The following is a 15202-nucleotide window of genomic DNA, read 5'->3' as shown; positions in this document are numbered from 1 at the left end:
TGCTGTCTCATCGCTAACACTAATATAAACTCTTTCTCACCGTCGGGGTAGTCGGGCTGGCTGAGCTGCAGGTCGTTGCAGGTCCTGGCAGGATTGTCCTGGGTGCCCATGGGGAACTTCATGCGCTCGATGTCCTGTTTGAGGTTGTTGAGGGATCCGAAGACATCCTCCATTCCCTCCATACCGGCATCCACGCCGTAGTCTGCCATCGCAGCGTCTCCCTGAACGTCAGCCTGCCGCCTCGTCTTCCTGCTGCCTGCCCCCTGGATGGGCAGCGGCTGGATGAAGTCACCGGGAGGACCCTGCAACAGGAATGTGTAGGTTAAGCATGCAAGATTTTTAACAAGGGATGTATCCAAAAGCATGTACTTGGTCTATAGAGATGGGTCAAAATATTATTTAAAGGTCCCCTATTATGCTGTTTTTCATCAATATATTATAGGTCTCAGATATATACAAACATATCTCTGAAGTGTTTGACTCCAAATACCAAACAGATCATTGTACTGTAGCATCCCATAATCCCCTCTGTTTCAAAAGTGCTGATTCTCTGTCTGTTACTTTAGATGAAAATAAGGAGCCCCTCCCAGACTAGAGCTGTAATAGAGTTGTTTCAGCTCTAGTAGTTAATCATAATGCTACAGTTCATGTCCATTTACAGCATTATATTGTTTCATTTCTAACAATAATAAAGCTTGGGGTAGAACTGCCAATCAACAACAAACAGGGGACTTACAGGGGGTCCGGTTTGTCCGATCACTCCAGTGTCTCCCTTCTGACCGGCTGTACCCTGAAAACAAAATATGGACATAATTAAAAATGAGACCTGTTCTCATTATAAATCACATAGTGGGCAATAAAAGGCAGCAATGGAAACACAACTCACGAATGATCCCTTGGAACCTTTCTGTCCTTGAGGGCCCTGTTGAAGAGGAATGAACAAGAGATGAACAACATGATATTATGAAGAGGGATTTTCTTTTTAAAATAAAGTATTAAGAAATGTGACTTACAGAAATACCAGGAGGACCAGGAGGGCCGAGGGGACCAGAGGTACCAACAATACCCTGTAATACATCACATCAAGCAGAACACAGTTAGTATACATCTCATTTTCAATATAATGTTGGATGTGTTTGTCCCAAATGTCTCGCAGTTAGGGCTGAGAGTTTAGGAAGTAATATCAGGTATTTTTGAAAATGGATTTGTACCAACATTTGGCAAATGCATGCAAAATAACATACACATAGCTGGGTTCTTCTGTTATGCATCACATTAGAAAAAAGCCTGAATACATCAAAATAACATATATTAAATTATCTCGAACTAGTACATTTGGACACCTGACTCAATAAAAGAAATCTACTATTTCCACTAGTTATCGATGAACAATTGCACCTAGTCCTTAATACAGTAATAGGTCTTAATATATGTATACAATAATCAAAAGGCAATATTCCCTTTATCCACTGACTGTAAGAATACATATTTGTCTTGTGAGGATTCAACCTAAGTCTGACAAAGTAACACTTTTCAAAATATGTTTATGCAGACAATGCAGAGTATATTTGTATAGAGTATGCTCTGCCTGACACTTACAAAATCTCCCTTTCCTCCGCCGGTACCCTGAGATCCAGGCAGTCCTCTGTCTCCCTTCTCTCCGGACTCACCAGGAGGTCCGATCAGACCGATAAGACCGGGATGACCCTGAAGCAGGCGGAGAAAGACGAGCAAAAAACATGAGACAAAAGCATTGAAATAGGAGAAAAACATTATATGTACTAGATGTTGCTTTTGTTCTACTAAGGTTTAATTTCTGTTTATTCATCATCTGCTGAAAATGAAAGCAGTTTTTCAAAGGGAAACCAGAATAAAAGTTTATGTACAATATCTGTCCAGGCTTAGTACCGGCTTATTTCTGTCTATAAATAATGAGTGTGTTTATACTGGCGTCATGTTAAAGAATGGGGGTCTGTCTGTGCACCTGCTGCTGGCAGAGTTATGGTTATCTGCGTCCGACTACCGCATGCTGGCATTTAACAAACGACCACTACAGCGAGGATATTATTGGACTTGCATTCTGCACATTAAATCAGGGTGTGAAAGCACAGAGCAGAAGCTTTCTCCATCTTTACCCGGAGACACTGAAAATAGGGACAAGAGGCCCACACTTTTATTCTCCATCTACATCAATAGTTTAGGTGAAAATGTCAATGGAGCAACCTTACATTTTTATGCGGACGATACCGTTATGTACTGTGCATGTCCCTCCATTAAGGAGGCTGTTGTTGAATTGCAAGCTGCTTTTAACATTATTCAGACTCAGCTCTCTGAACTAAAGCTTCTTTTAAATGTTGATAAAACCAAGGTAATGCTCTTTTCAAAAGCCAAAAAGACACCAGAGCCTGTTTTAGATATTTTAACTACGCAAGGAATAAAACTTGAAGTGGTTGCCTGTTACAAATACCTTGGTATCTGGCTTGATGATTGTCTCACTTTTAAACGTCATGTCAATAACCTGCTAAAAAAACTGAGGGTTAGACTAGGTTTCTTCTACAGGAACAAGTCCTGTTTCTCGCTCGAGGCCAGAAAAAGGCTAGTCACTGTGACCTTTTGACCTGTGCTGGACTATGGTGATCTGATTTATATGAATGCACCTGCCAATTGCCTGGTCAAGTTAGATGCTGCGTATCACAGTGCACTGAGATTTGTGACAAACTGTAAAGCATTAACTCATCACTGTACCCTGTATGCAAGGGCTGGTCTGCCTTCGCTAACTGTACGGAGGCTCAGTCACTGGTACATTTTTATATATAAAGCCATGTTAGGGAAACTTCCATCCTACATCTGCTCCCTGATCTCACGGCGAATTGTAAGTGGCGACTGCCTGAGATCGCATGCTATGGTTTTATTAAATGTGCCAACTGCTAGGACTGTCTGAGGGAAAATAGCATTTAGATGCGCAGCTCCACTGTCCTGGAATAGTCTGCAATTAAAATGGAAACTGAGCAATCTGGTGCCACTAAATGTTTTTAAAGCTCGGTTGGATGCTACTCAATCGGAAGCTGTTGGTACCTGTGCATGTGGATAGTTATGTAAATTGTAATCCCTGTAATGCTACTGTATGATGTCCTTCTGTTGTTCTGTTTATGTTTTTAATGTTTCATGTGGAACCTACTTGAGCAGGTCTCCCTTGAAAAAGAGATCAATGATCTCAATGGGATACAACCTGGATAAATAAAGGTGTGAAATGAAATGAAATGAAAAGATGTTTGCTTACTTTGGGAGCTTCTGATAGGCAGATATGAGAAACACACAATAAAGCAATTTGAGATTAGCATCGTAATAATATCCTACCTTCCCTCCCTTCCCTCCAGAGTCACCTTTCATACCAGAGAGTCCAGGGGGTCCCTGTGGAGGGAAAGAATCACTTTGTGAAGCATAACTGTCAGGGAAATGAATACACATTATTTGACTGTGACAGCCATCACAGATCTCTGCTTTCATCCTGACTGTTTTCCATTGTTCTTGCAGAGGTACTGCACCCACTACTGTAAGCAATAGGGGAGCAACTAAAGATTAGCTTCACGATTAATCATTTTGTCCATAAATCACTGTCATGGAGAAAGAATACTGTATCATTTCCCAAAGCCCAGGGTGTCTCCTTCAATGGCTGTCATGCTTTGTCTTAACAGTCAATGTCATTCATGAAAGACAAAAGAAAAGCATCAGATTCTCATATTTAAGAAAACAAAACCAGTACATATTTAGCAATTTTTTGACAATTATTCAAATATCAAAATAGCTTCTAATTTGTGTTTCTGGCAGTCAACTAATTGATTATCAACAAATAGTTCTAGCTCTACTAAACTGTAAAGTTATCACACTGAAACGTTTTAAAGTGTACTAACATATTACAATAAATGACAAAGGGAGAACATGTCTTACAATAGGTCCAGGGGGGCCGTCTTGACCAGAAGCACCAGGCAACCCTTGCTCACCCTGAAAATAAAGCAGAAATATTTACAATATCTGGTTAATAACATGAGAATAATCAAAATACTGTATATTATAAGACAGTAAACTGTACTTTAAGAAGCAATACAGGATCAAAAAGTCTATGTGATACTACAATAGTAGTAGTAGTTCAAATAAAATTCATTCACAAACATTGTTTTCTCAATTAACATGATTCTATTCACCGTTTCAAACCATTGAAAAAAAATGACAGATAATGAACTAAATGAACTCACAACAGGGCCAGGAATTCCACGCAGTCCCTCAGGACCGGACTTCCCAGCGGGCCCCTGAGGTCCCACAGGTCCAGTTTTCCCAAGAGGCCCCTCGGCTCCAGCTTCTCCCTGTAGAACATCAGCACACAATTACAATGACTCCCTTTACAATGCCCAAGGCTCATACACGTGTACAGTATACACACTTATATCTATAGAGTTTCTTTGTAAACAAACACAGTTGTACAATTACATTCTGTGTTTCTCAGCAAACCCCATTATGCCCTCAAGTCCTGACCAAAATATTGAATGCCTTTCCTCTCGAAGAACAATGTGCAGCAGATTCACACAATAGCAGAACTTAAAAAATGTTACTTTGCAATATGTATGGTCAAGAATGTCTTTTAACTATGAGAACAAGACCTTTATCCAACTTTATAATGAAAGCAATCCTCCTTCCTGAATTCAAATTGATGGAAAGAAAACATCGTCAAAAATCGAACAGATTGGAAGGATTTGAGGATTTGCAACATCCAAACAGATCAAACGTCACCAGATCTCGTCTGTTGTCTCCGAGCAGAAGCAGACAGTTTGTATGCATTGAAGTTCCAGAGATGTCATATAGACCGAGATAATACGAGGGGGGGGATTAAATTGCTCTGACAACCAATTAGGCGTGGATTTGACACTCTTAAGATGGCAATGCAGGCTTTGTCTTGTCTCCATCAAATCAACTCTAATCCTTTACCTCGGTGTGGACACAATGTGCAGTGTGTGTGTGTGTGTGTGTGTGTGTGTGTGTGTGTGTGTGTGTGTGTGTGTGTGTGTGTGTGTGTGTGTGTGTGTGTGTGTGTGTGTGTGTGTGTGTGTGTGTGTGTGTGTGTGTGTGTGTGTGTGTGTGTGTGTGTATCTGCGTGAAGGAGGGAGGACGAGAAAGAACAAAAGACGGAGCGAGCGATGTCTGAGACGTGTCGGGTTTTTTGTCTGATTTTTTCTTTTTACCAAATGATTTCGAAGCAAACAATTCATGTAAGGCATACAGATTTGCCTTACAACTGTGCAAACACCACGCGTGTTATGGATTCAAACAAAGCAATCAAATCCACCGATAGCCTCAAGGAACCTCACTGCTTCTTCAGTTAGACAAATTCATACGGATGTTAACACAGAAGTGCACCTGAGCAGGGTTTTACAAGAAAACACCACATGTTACTAACAGGTTATCTGTAGAGGTGCAGACATCTAGTAACACTATAAGATATTGTTTTTTTAAATAGATCACATGAAAGATGGTGATTTTAATTATTTGAATCAAAACCATGACCAATTGGATTGGAGCAACTTGAAATACTGTTTAGTTTTATCAATCTTTGGTCACTAATATTTGAAAATCCTAAAAGATAAAAGACTCACTGAACATTAAAGCATGGAGACATGTCCCAGTAGAGGCACACAATACACATATGAACCTGGGTATGAGCATAAAAGCACCCCTTTAAAATAATGTTTTCATGCCTCCATATAATTATCCAAGCCTGGTCCCATCATGATTAAGATCTACAACTTCAGAAGTTAATAGTATTTTGTTAAGGTCAAGCTAATGTCAAACGGTTTGCAACTTACCTTGGATCCTTTTTCTCCTTGTTTGCCCTCCTGACCTGCTTGTCCAATAGGTCCCTGAGAAGAACAACAATAACATACAATTAGGATTTTGAACAACAATACTATAAATATATCATTGTATTTACAAATCTAACTTAATAACAATACACCCTCATGTTAAAGCCTTTTACATAAATCAAGGTAACTACTCTTTAAAAAGGGAAATTCATCAACTTTGCTGACAAGCTGTGATTGTATGTAAATACTTATTTGTTAAGCTAATTCTCTCTGACCTTGAATATGTTTTAAAGAGAGAGGGTAATGCAGGGCCAGGCAACAGCAGGGTGAGCAAATGCCCTACATTCCAGACATACAGAGTTAAAAGCACATCAGCATTTTCACCAAACAGCCTCTGGTCAAAACCTTTTAAGTGGGCTGTCATTTGCCATTATGAACCATAATCAAACAGACCAAACAAAAGCCACCGGTCTTCAATGTAGGTTATGAGCCTTGGCAACTGTGTGTGTGCATTAGTGAGTGTATATGTGTGTGTGTGTGTCCTTGTGCGTGCATGTGTGCTAATGTAGTCAAGCAGACACCACATGCATCAATGAGCACCAATCCTGAGTCAATTTCGAAGAGATATTGGGAAATAGACTAACCCCGAATTACCCCAGTGATAGATAAAAAAATCATATCGCAAAGTCCATTAATATGTTCTGTAGCCTCTGTCACTTGGAAAGTGTCCCTTGGAATACAAATTAGATGTATGAAAAGTGCTCATTACACTAAAGTGTTTACACTGAGTGATCAACCAGCCGCCTGCATTTTCATTTAAGTCACAGAAATGTGGGAAAAACAAACAATAAATGGAATCTGTTGATAAAGAAAATAACATTTTTGGCCGTTAAGAACAACAACTGGTAATATTTTATCATGGACAGTCAACTGTATGTACTCAATGACCCTCTGCTGTGCAGGACTGTACAGCATATTACCACAAGCTGTGTGAATATGACAAGCTTGAGAAATGAATGTGTTTCAGCGACAACAGGCAATATTTTATAGTTATTTGGAAAAAATAAGTCAAGAAGAAGAAGTACTCTACTGAAAGGGTATCATATCTATATTTCAACCTGGACCATATTATCTTGTTTCTGATTGTTCATACTGCTGTTTCATTGCATACTGTAGGTAACCCCTTACTGTTGTAGTTGTTTACCTCAGGGCTAGTTTATCTGTCTTATGTACAATTAGGTTATTTATTGCATTGGTGGACCCCCTCCTGTGGGTCACAACATACATTTGGGGAGTTGTGAGATTATTAATGTGGTATTAATGGCTAAGGTATTAGAGTTGAGTGTGTGACATTAATATTGAAAGGACCATACAGATAAATTCATGTTTTCAAATACGCTTTGCTATTGGAAAGTTGCAGAGAGGAGTCCTAATGTTAGTGGGGTTTGATACTTTGGACTACAGAAAGCATAGCTCAGTGTTATCTAAAAGATGTTCATGTTGTGGCTGAACATTTAGCCGATTTTGTCATTTTGGACGCAATTTCAGAAGGACACTTTCCGAGCGAGACTTAAATATTGAGCTTAAGGTAAAGAGAAGTGTTTTGTAACTCTGAATGGTCCTTTTCCATATTGTTGTCAGACTTATACAACACTCTGAGCCAGTGGCAGAAACAACACTTTGAGTGGACGTGTATTGACGCTGCAGAATTGCCCCGAGCGATTACAATGCAGCTCTTGTGCAGCGATTTTGTTCAATCCTCGACCAATTTCAAAAAGTGTTGTCTCCATTAGTCACTTGCGAACAAAAACATTGGTAAACACAGTCCAAGTTTAAAGACACTAAAGTTACCCTTTCAGTAAAAGCATCAATATAGAAATGTAAAAAAAATCACCATTTAATGTCCATGGGAATAATGTACTAAGTACTTTTTCTGAAGCAAAAAGCCCCATGTGACTAACGTGTTGTTATATCATGTGATTAGATTGTTAATACTAATGCAATACTAACTGTTGTAGTTGTTCAACGCTAAACTAGTTAATCTATTTGATGTACAGTTAGGCCTTTCAGTCCAGTGGGTTATGAGACTATTAACTAGGTAGGACAGCCAAAAAAAACACAAGGTCTCGGACTCTCGGATTCACTAAAAATGTGAATGATTTTACCACTTTTGACCTCAAACTGTAATTCCAGTGAAACCATCTTAATGTCTATCTATGCGGTAAATCTTCCGAACTGTTGGCAATAACTGACATTGTTTTGTGTCAGAGGTCACAATCCAAAATGGTTGGGAACCACTGCTTAGCTATTTAGCAATCAATGTTTTTACATAATGACAATAACTAGTACAATATAAAATGTCCCCATGAAAAGTAGTTCAAATAAACAGACTTTAAATATCTACAGCACTTAAGATAATATACTTATTTTCTATCACTGCTAATGCATGATCTCAACAGTGTTTATGGTACCTATTTATATTTTGCAAAGGCTGCATTATAATAAAGAAATGGCAGCTGGTTGACATACTGCTGCAGACTCTACTAAACATCACCTCTGCTTAGATACACAAAATAAAATGACTTTATAAATGAATGTTTCGGTTTTATTTGCCCTTATTGTGCCAGACTTTTATACAGTGCATTAATAGCCTGCTTTATTGCTCACAGTAAAACATTATAACAGTAAATGGAATGCATCGTAAAATGGTCACGCCAGAGAAATGAAATAATGTCAGACCCAGGCTGATGTGTCAGAGAGGGCTGATGTGTCAGACCCAGGCTGATGTGTCAGAGAGGGCTTCGAGTGCCAGACATTAAAGTGACACGTTAATTTCCAGACATTAGAAGCAGCAGCTTTCAAACCCATAATATGTCAGTATATTCCTGCAGGATGCTCTCTGCCTGTAATTATTGGCTATTCAAGACTCTCAGTTTAACTAATGGGCAACATTACATTGTATCCAAACAGACAATGCTATCATAAATGTGTATCACCCTACAGTGTGTAATTTTGTTAAGCCTTTAGGAGCATCGTGAATCTAAAGATAGGGAACATCTCGAGAGCTTAGCAGAGGTATGATCTTGTGCATAATTTTGGAAATGTACTCACCCTTTTACCCGGAGGTCCTGGTACTCCAGCCTCACCAGATGGACCTGCAGGGCCCTACAATAAAAAAGATAAAACACTTAGCTTCACAAAAACTGAAGGGTCTAATGAGACATTACTTTTTGGTCCTTTTCACACCCCTTTCGTTATAGTGGTGCTACAGCTGCTTGATGTATATTTAACAGAACTGTATTTAAAATGTACAGAAACTGCAATACTTTTTATGATTTCTAATGTCATTGAAAGAACAGTCATTGACATGATTTACGTTATTGTACAGGTATTTAAAATGTTGAATGTTGAAGATAGTCTATGATTACATTGATTTTAAATGATCACATATTCACCAACGCTGCTACTTCAAAGCTACTTTGCCTTCTTGGGTTACTGCTGTGTTTTTTACACATTATTCTGTTGCGTGTGAGTGGCTGAATGTGTATTTTTAAGTTGTTCATTTTACATGTTTTAACAAATTACGCTCATGCAATACTTACTGGTTGTCCGGCCTCTCCGTCGTCTCCTTTGTCACCAGCTAAACCGTCAAGACCCTAAAACAAAAATGACAACATTAGTCAGCTCTTGTACTGCACTGTAAGACTAATCACAGAAGGGTCTATATTATTGGCACATTAAAGAAATGCACATACAATAACCAAGTCCTATTACACAAAATTGAATAATCAAGAATGAAAGAGGGAGGTATGGGTAATATAAGGATCCTATTAGGAGTCAAAACATTGTATGCCATCCTAAAAATGAGTGATTGAGTGATAAATGTAGCACTTACAGCAGCACCGGCCTCTCCAGGGGGACCGGGGTCTCCTGGGAATCCGACAGGACCCTGCAGACAGACAGAGACACTGAGAAGGCTGATATTTGACATCGCGTCGACAACATCTCTGACAGCAGACAGCTCCACTGAGACATGTGACACAGTGATTCTGCAGCTGACAGCTTTAATAACTCTTCAGTAATGGCGCTGTGTGTGTGTGTGTGTGTGTGTGTGTGTGTGTGTGTGTGTGTGTGTGTGTGTGTGTGTGTGTGTGTGTGTGTGTGTGTGTGTGTGTGTGTGTGTGTGTGTGTGTGTGTGTGTGTGTGTGTGTGTGTGTGTGTGTGTGTGTGTGTGTGTGTGTGTGTGTGTGTGTGTGTGTGTGACGGTGGAGGTGACATACGGGGTTGCCCTTGGGGCCGTCGTCTCCAGGGGGCCCGCGGGCACCGGCTGGTCCAGCAGCTCCGGGGGGGCCGGATTCTCCCTTCTCTCCAGTCTCTCCACGGATACCCTGAGGGGAAAACAAAACAGAGGCCATGAAGACTACAAAACACAAGGGCCATCAACGCTTCTTCGACAATAGCATGCTACATAAGGCACAAAGTGTGTGTGTGTTTACAAATCTGTCACTCCAACTGGCAACTAAACAAGCACCGAAATGGCTCAAAGAATGGTTCTTAGCGCTGGTGAAAGAAAAACAAAATGAGGCTTTAAGGCTTTTCTAGATTATATCCTTCAGATTTTGTATTAAAACATTTGTTCTGATCCTCTAAATGATTACTTGTTGCTCTAGTAATAGCATCAACAGTGTCTTCAAGTTTTGGCTCTGACTAAGAGCAGCAGTTGGAGCAATATAACGAGCTCAGAATCGTTAGTTGGCCCATTAGAGCAGAGCGCCTCTCTAGTCGATGTCACCATGGCACCTTTGAAGTTGACCTCGATGTGACGTGCAACACTGGCTCTATCTGTCACTGTAAACAGATCCATAGCCACAGATACGTAAATACAACCTGATGGACTCGCCTATGACTAAGGTGAGTCCACCAGGGTCTATACAAATACTTCTTAATTATTGGCAATGCTCTGAATTGTCAATAATGAATCATGATTTCAGTAAAAGGTCGAGGCACTCTTGCAGGCAAACACAGTATGCTGCCTTAATGTTAATGCAATGTTTAATAAGTCATCTAAAAGCAATTTGTCAAAATCATTTGGTTTCTGTTATCTTTAGAAAAAGTATTTCATAACAAATGTATGTCATGTAACATTCATTTTAGAGAAATTAAACAAAACACATTTTAATTTTTTATATTCTGCATATTCTGACATTGCATCTTATAACAGTCAGGAGGTTAGAATAAAAGACAAACCTCCAATGGTCTCCAAATCTATGGCTAAAGTAATTTTATGATGAGGTTACTACCATTGCTACACAGCAGACTGCAGTTATATGGAGGTAAAATACTCCTAAATCTATTTCTGTATAGCTCAAGTGTAAATGAATAAACATAAATGAATAAGCTGCCCTCCAGATATGTTTTTCTTCATTGACCCTGAATATTGCATACAGTGTCACACTACTAGATTGGGTGTTGTGTTTCTTGTCATGCATACGTGCTTTTTAATCACAAATTGATCAGTTATCTTGTTTTAAAAAATAGAAAAATGCTATCTGAAATGAGATTATGAGTATTTAAAAAATGAGATTGTACTTACTCCGAGACCAGGCTCTCCAGGTGTTCCTGGGTTGCCAGATTCACCGTTTTCTCCCTGTTGGATCACAGTGAAAATGTAGATTATCACATTTGCATTAAACAAACCAGATAGTGTTATCAGCAGACTGACTTCTGGTTTGTATCTTCTTCTCTCATGTCAAATTAATTTTTTCATGCAATGCAGTACTAAAACTGCAGCAGCAAAACAGAAACATTCCACAGAAAGTATTTATTTGGATTTAAACATACCAAAGGAAATCAAATAATGTATTTTTAGGAGCTGAAAAGAACTTCAGAATTGCTCTCTCTATGATCTGGACACTGATGCTTACCTTCTCACCAACACCTCCCATTGAACCGATACCACCGGGAGGACCTTGAGCACCCTGTAGATAAATCACAATAGGGAAAGTCAAAGAAAGTAGAAATATTGAATGAAAAGTGTGTGCTTTTATTAAATTATTAGTATGATCCAAGCCAAAATAACAATCAAACTCACATCGGCTCCGCTGGAACCCTGAGGACCTCTGGGGCCAGGAGGACCATGTGGACCCTGTCAGAAAAGAAAGTGAGGTTCAGTATAGAAAGAGCACCATGATGTTGCAAAAGGCAAAGTAAATGTATGCTCTACCTTACATGGTCAAAATACATTTAATAGAATCACTTCATGCTGTAATGTTTTGTGTTTTTTTTTAAATGTGAACCGGAAGCTGAGGGATTTCATTGACCAAGTACATTAGTTGAGTTTATATGCTTCTATACAAACATAAAAAAACAATAGGTACAGCCAAGTTTATAGAGGGAAGTACTTACTGTCAGGCTCCCTGTGATAGTAAGCATCGCAAAACACAAATAGAAATCATTGAACATTTGGGATACATGCATCCCCTCAACCAAATCTGAACATAATGCTTGTTGAATTGAACAATCTACCCTGAGAGTTCTTATTGTAGTCTAACTGTTATGAAAAATGAACGACTTCTAGTCTGACACTGGATGGGAACAGTGCATCACTAGCAAAAATGTGAGTGTCAATACATCGTCCACAGACTTTTTTAAACTCTGCCTTGGTCAAAAAACTTCAGTACGTCAAAAAGCTATACAGGAAAGTTACTCAACGATCTGCACTCACCATTGCTCCAACGTCTCCGTTCTCTCCCTTCTCACCAGGAGGGCCGGGCAAACCCTGAAAGAAGACAAATGATCTTTAGAACAAGAGGAACAGTCATAGGACGCAGCACCTGAGACAAAACTGCACATTAGGACATCCTGAGCAGAGATACATTTTTGCTGCTCATTACCAGGCACCAGTGATGTGTATTAAACAGTGAACTTTGGGATGCTGCGTGATGGAGAATGCATTATTACAAGCAGAACCCCTGAGTGTAAACACACAATTAGTCAGAAAGGACACCTTTTGTAATTAAAGGGTATGGGAGGCTTGGGTATAATCAGCCTGTGTAAATTACAGAGGGGGGAGCTCCATCCATCTCTGTCCACAGGAAAGTGGAAACAAAGAGGACGGTGCAGGCGGTGCGTATTATATAGTTTTGGGATTCAATCATGTTTGACTAAAAACTGTTTGAATACAACTCGGGAAGGTGCAACAATATTAATCTTGCTATTGTAGCGTATTGTCTGTGTGCATAATTGCAGTTATTATTTGTTGTGTTAGTTGGGGTCCGATGATGGAGCACGCATAATCAATAGGTGGGTGGAAGGCGGCAGTAATGATAAGTTACTGTGAAACCAAAGTGACGTAGATATCCATCATTGAGATCACATATGTGTAGTTTCACGTCATTCTGTTGATGTAATGTACCTCTGAATGGCAGAGAAGCTCATTTATAACAGACTCTGAGTGGGACGTTAGACACGGTAATAAAGCATGAGGGTAGTAAGGATGGAGAAGTAAATAAAGTATCAAATTATTTCATGCATAATAATGCTTAGATGTGACGGGCTCTTGATCAATGTCCGACTTGTTAGGCTTATTTGTGAATAACATGTACTAATGGATTAGCAGGCGGGAAATAAGACGTGTATTGTGGGTAAAATTAACATGCAGACACACTTAAATATACAAACAACTATTCATATCAGAGCAATCAGTGTTTACTTATGATTTGGCATTTCTTATTCTCGAATAACACAAAGACAATTTGGTGTAATTAAATCTGAAACATCTACTTTTCATCTTAACTTTTCTATCTGAAGAATTGATGTGCTCAGCGAAGACGGCTAACACAATCTTAAATGACGGGAGCCTTTCAAACTGAAGCCAATAATTCCCCATAGTCAAAAATCCTTAATGCTTCAGATAATTGAATTGGAGAGCTGAGCTTGCAATGGCTGCTGCCATCTATCGAAGGGCAGCTTGGCTAAACATAATTAAAAGAGTGGAGACGGAGTGCATTATGCCCAATTAAAAGCCAATTGCAGTTAATAAAAGCGTTATCTGGCCCTATTGACCAGCAGGGCTTCGCTCTAATTTCATCATCAGTGAGTCGTTGGATAATTGACTTTAAGATTTTCTAAAATGCGCTGTTGCTTTATTCATTGCCACCAAGGCAAGTTCCTTAAACTTCAGCTCATTGGCTTGAAATGAGCCGACACTTTGGCATTTCGCTCGTTTCACTCCGTTGCAGTTTGGAGGAAAACACTTAGATGAATACAGCAGAGTCACATCAAGCTTAGTCCTAATCGTAGTATTACATTCTTAATATAAAGCAAACACAGACTATACTGAATAGTGTTCAGTTTGTTTCGAGTATGTGACTTTTGCTAAAAGTGATGGCACAAGAGACATTTTCCACTCAGTTCTTGCATTTATTACCATCTTTTAAGAGTCGCACAAGGAGAATAGATTGATAAATTCATGGAAATTACTAAGGTTTTATTTTCCCTGAGTGGGTTGAATTGAGGAAATATGCAATTTATAGGTATTGACTTCTGTTTAATGCAGTTTTCAAGAGCGAGAATGTATTATTTATTTTCTCAAAAGTAATTCCAGTAGTATCATTTTAAAACCAAAATGGATGCTAAACACGTTCTGCAAATCAATGAACAACCATTAAAAAGAAGATACATAGCCACAGATCAATGTGTGTTGAATTGAAAAATAAAATTGTGTAATTAATTGATAAAATCCTTAAAATGTCACTCTTCTGCACAGCACTTAATATGCATAATCCATGTTTGTTAGCAAGGTTTACTGCTTGTTATTTACAAGTTGAAAATACCGGACAAAGCAAATCTCCATCCTTCCAAAAAGTGTCCAGTTTGCTTCAGATTCACTGCCTCTTTCTCTGAATCCTCTATGAAATAAACAATGTATTGTAATGTGTCCATTATGAAGAAATGTGATTATTTCTACTATACATTGATTACAATATTTGATTGAATACAAGCTACTGCTGGGCTCTATATGGGAGTGGGAGCACTGCAAGAAGGCAGTTTAATGTATGATAATGATGTAGTGAAAAACCAACAGCAGCCTCCCTTCCAACATTAAGGGGCGCGGCAAAATGACAAATGTTAGCAGTGGTGATGGATTCTGATCACTGTCTATACTAGGGAAGGTCCTTTAGGAAGAAAACACATTATTTGCCCAGGAGCTATACAAAGTGTTATTAAGAGCCTGGGGTGCATTAATAAATGATGCTCTTTTGATGTATGTAAATGATGTGAAGGAAGGTTGGTTCAAAGGGTGTGAAGGGGCTTATTCTGCTCTATCTGAGAGGGAAAGAGTTGTGCAA

General features: G+C 39.1%; 1 protein-coding gene across 1 annotated transcript in view; it reads right to left on the bottom strand.

Annotated features, from left to right (window-relative positions):
* The window catches only part of LOC117500321 (collagen alpha-1(XI) chain-like), an 80149-nt gene that overhangs the window by 3128 nt on the left and 61819 nt on the right, over positions 1 to 15202 (bottom strand). Inside the window, exons 47-63 of the mRNA XM_034153153.1 lie at positions 12577 to 12630; positions 11944 to 11997; positions 11777 to 11830; positions 11446 to 11499; positions 10133 to 10240; positions 9748 to 9801; positions 9455 to 9508; positions 8964 to 9017; positions 5856 to 5909; positions 4254 to 4361; positions 3949 to 4002; positions 3358 to 3411; positions 1600 to 1707; positions 1014 to 1067; positions 887 to 922; positions 737 to 790; positions 41 to 302 (exon numbers count right to left, since the gene is read on the bottom strand). Of these exons, the coding sequence (XP_034009044.1) occupies positions 41 to 302; positions 737 to 790; positions 887 to 922; positions 1014 to 1067; positions 1600 to 1707; positions 3358 to 3411; positions 3949 to 4002; positions 4254 to 4361; positions 5856 to 5909; positions 8964 to 9017; positions 9455 to 9508; positions 9748 to 9801; positions 10133 to 10240; positions 11446 to 11499; positions 11777 to 11830; positions 11944 to 11997; positions 12577 to 12630 (1270 nt within the window). The remainder of the gene's footprint in view (positions 1 to 40; positions 303 to 736; positions 791 to 886; positions 923 to 1013; positions 1068 to 1599; positions 1708 to 3357; positions 3412 to 3948; positions 4003 to 4253; positions 4362 to 5855; positions 5910 to 8963; positions 9018 to 9454; positions 9509 to 9747; positions 9802 to 10132; positions 10241 to 11445; positions 11500 to 11776; positions 11831 to 11943; positions 11998 to 12576; positions 12631 to 15202) is intronic.

This window comes from Trematomus bernacchii, unplaced genomic scaffold (genome assembly GCF_902827165.1).
Source record: "Trematomus bernacchii unplaced genomic scaffold, fTreBer1.1, whole genome shotgun sequence".
NCBI lineage: Eukaryota > Metazoa > Chordata > Actinopteri > Perciformes > Nototheniidae > Trematomus > Trematomus bernacchii.
The sequence above is the reverse complement of the archived record's forward strand: the minus strand, read 5'-3'. Positions and strand labels throughout refer to the sequence as shown.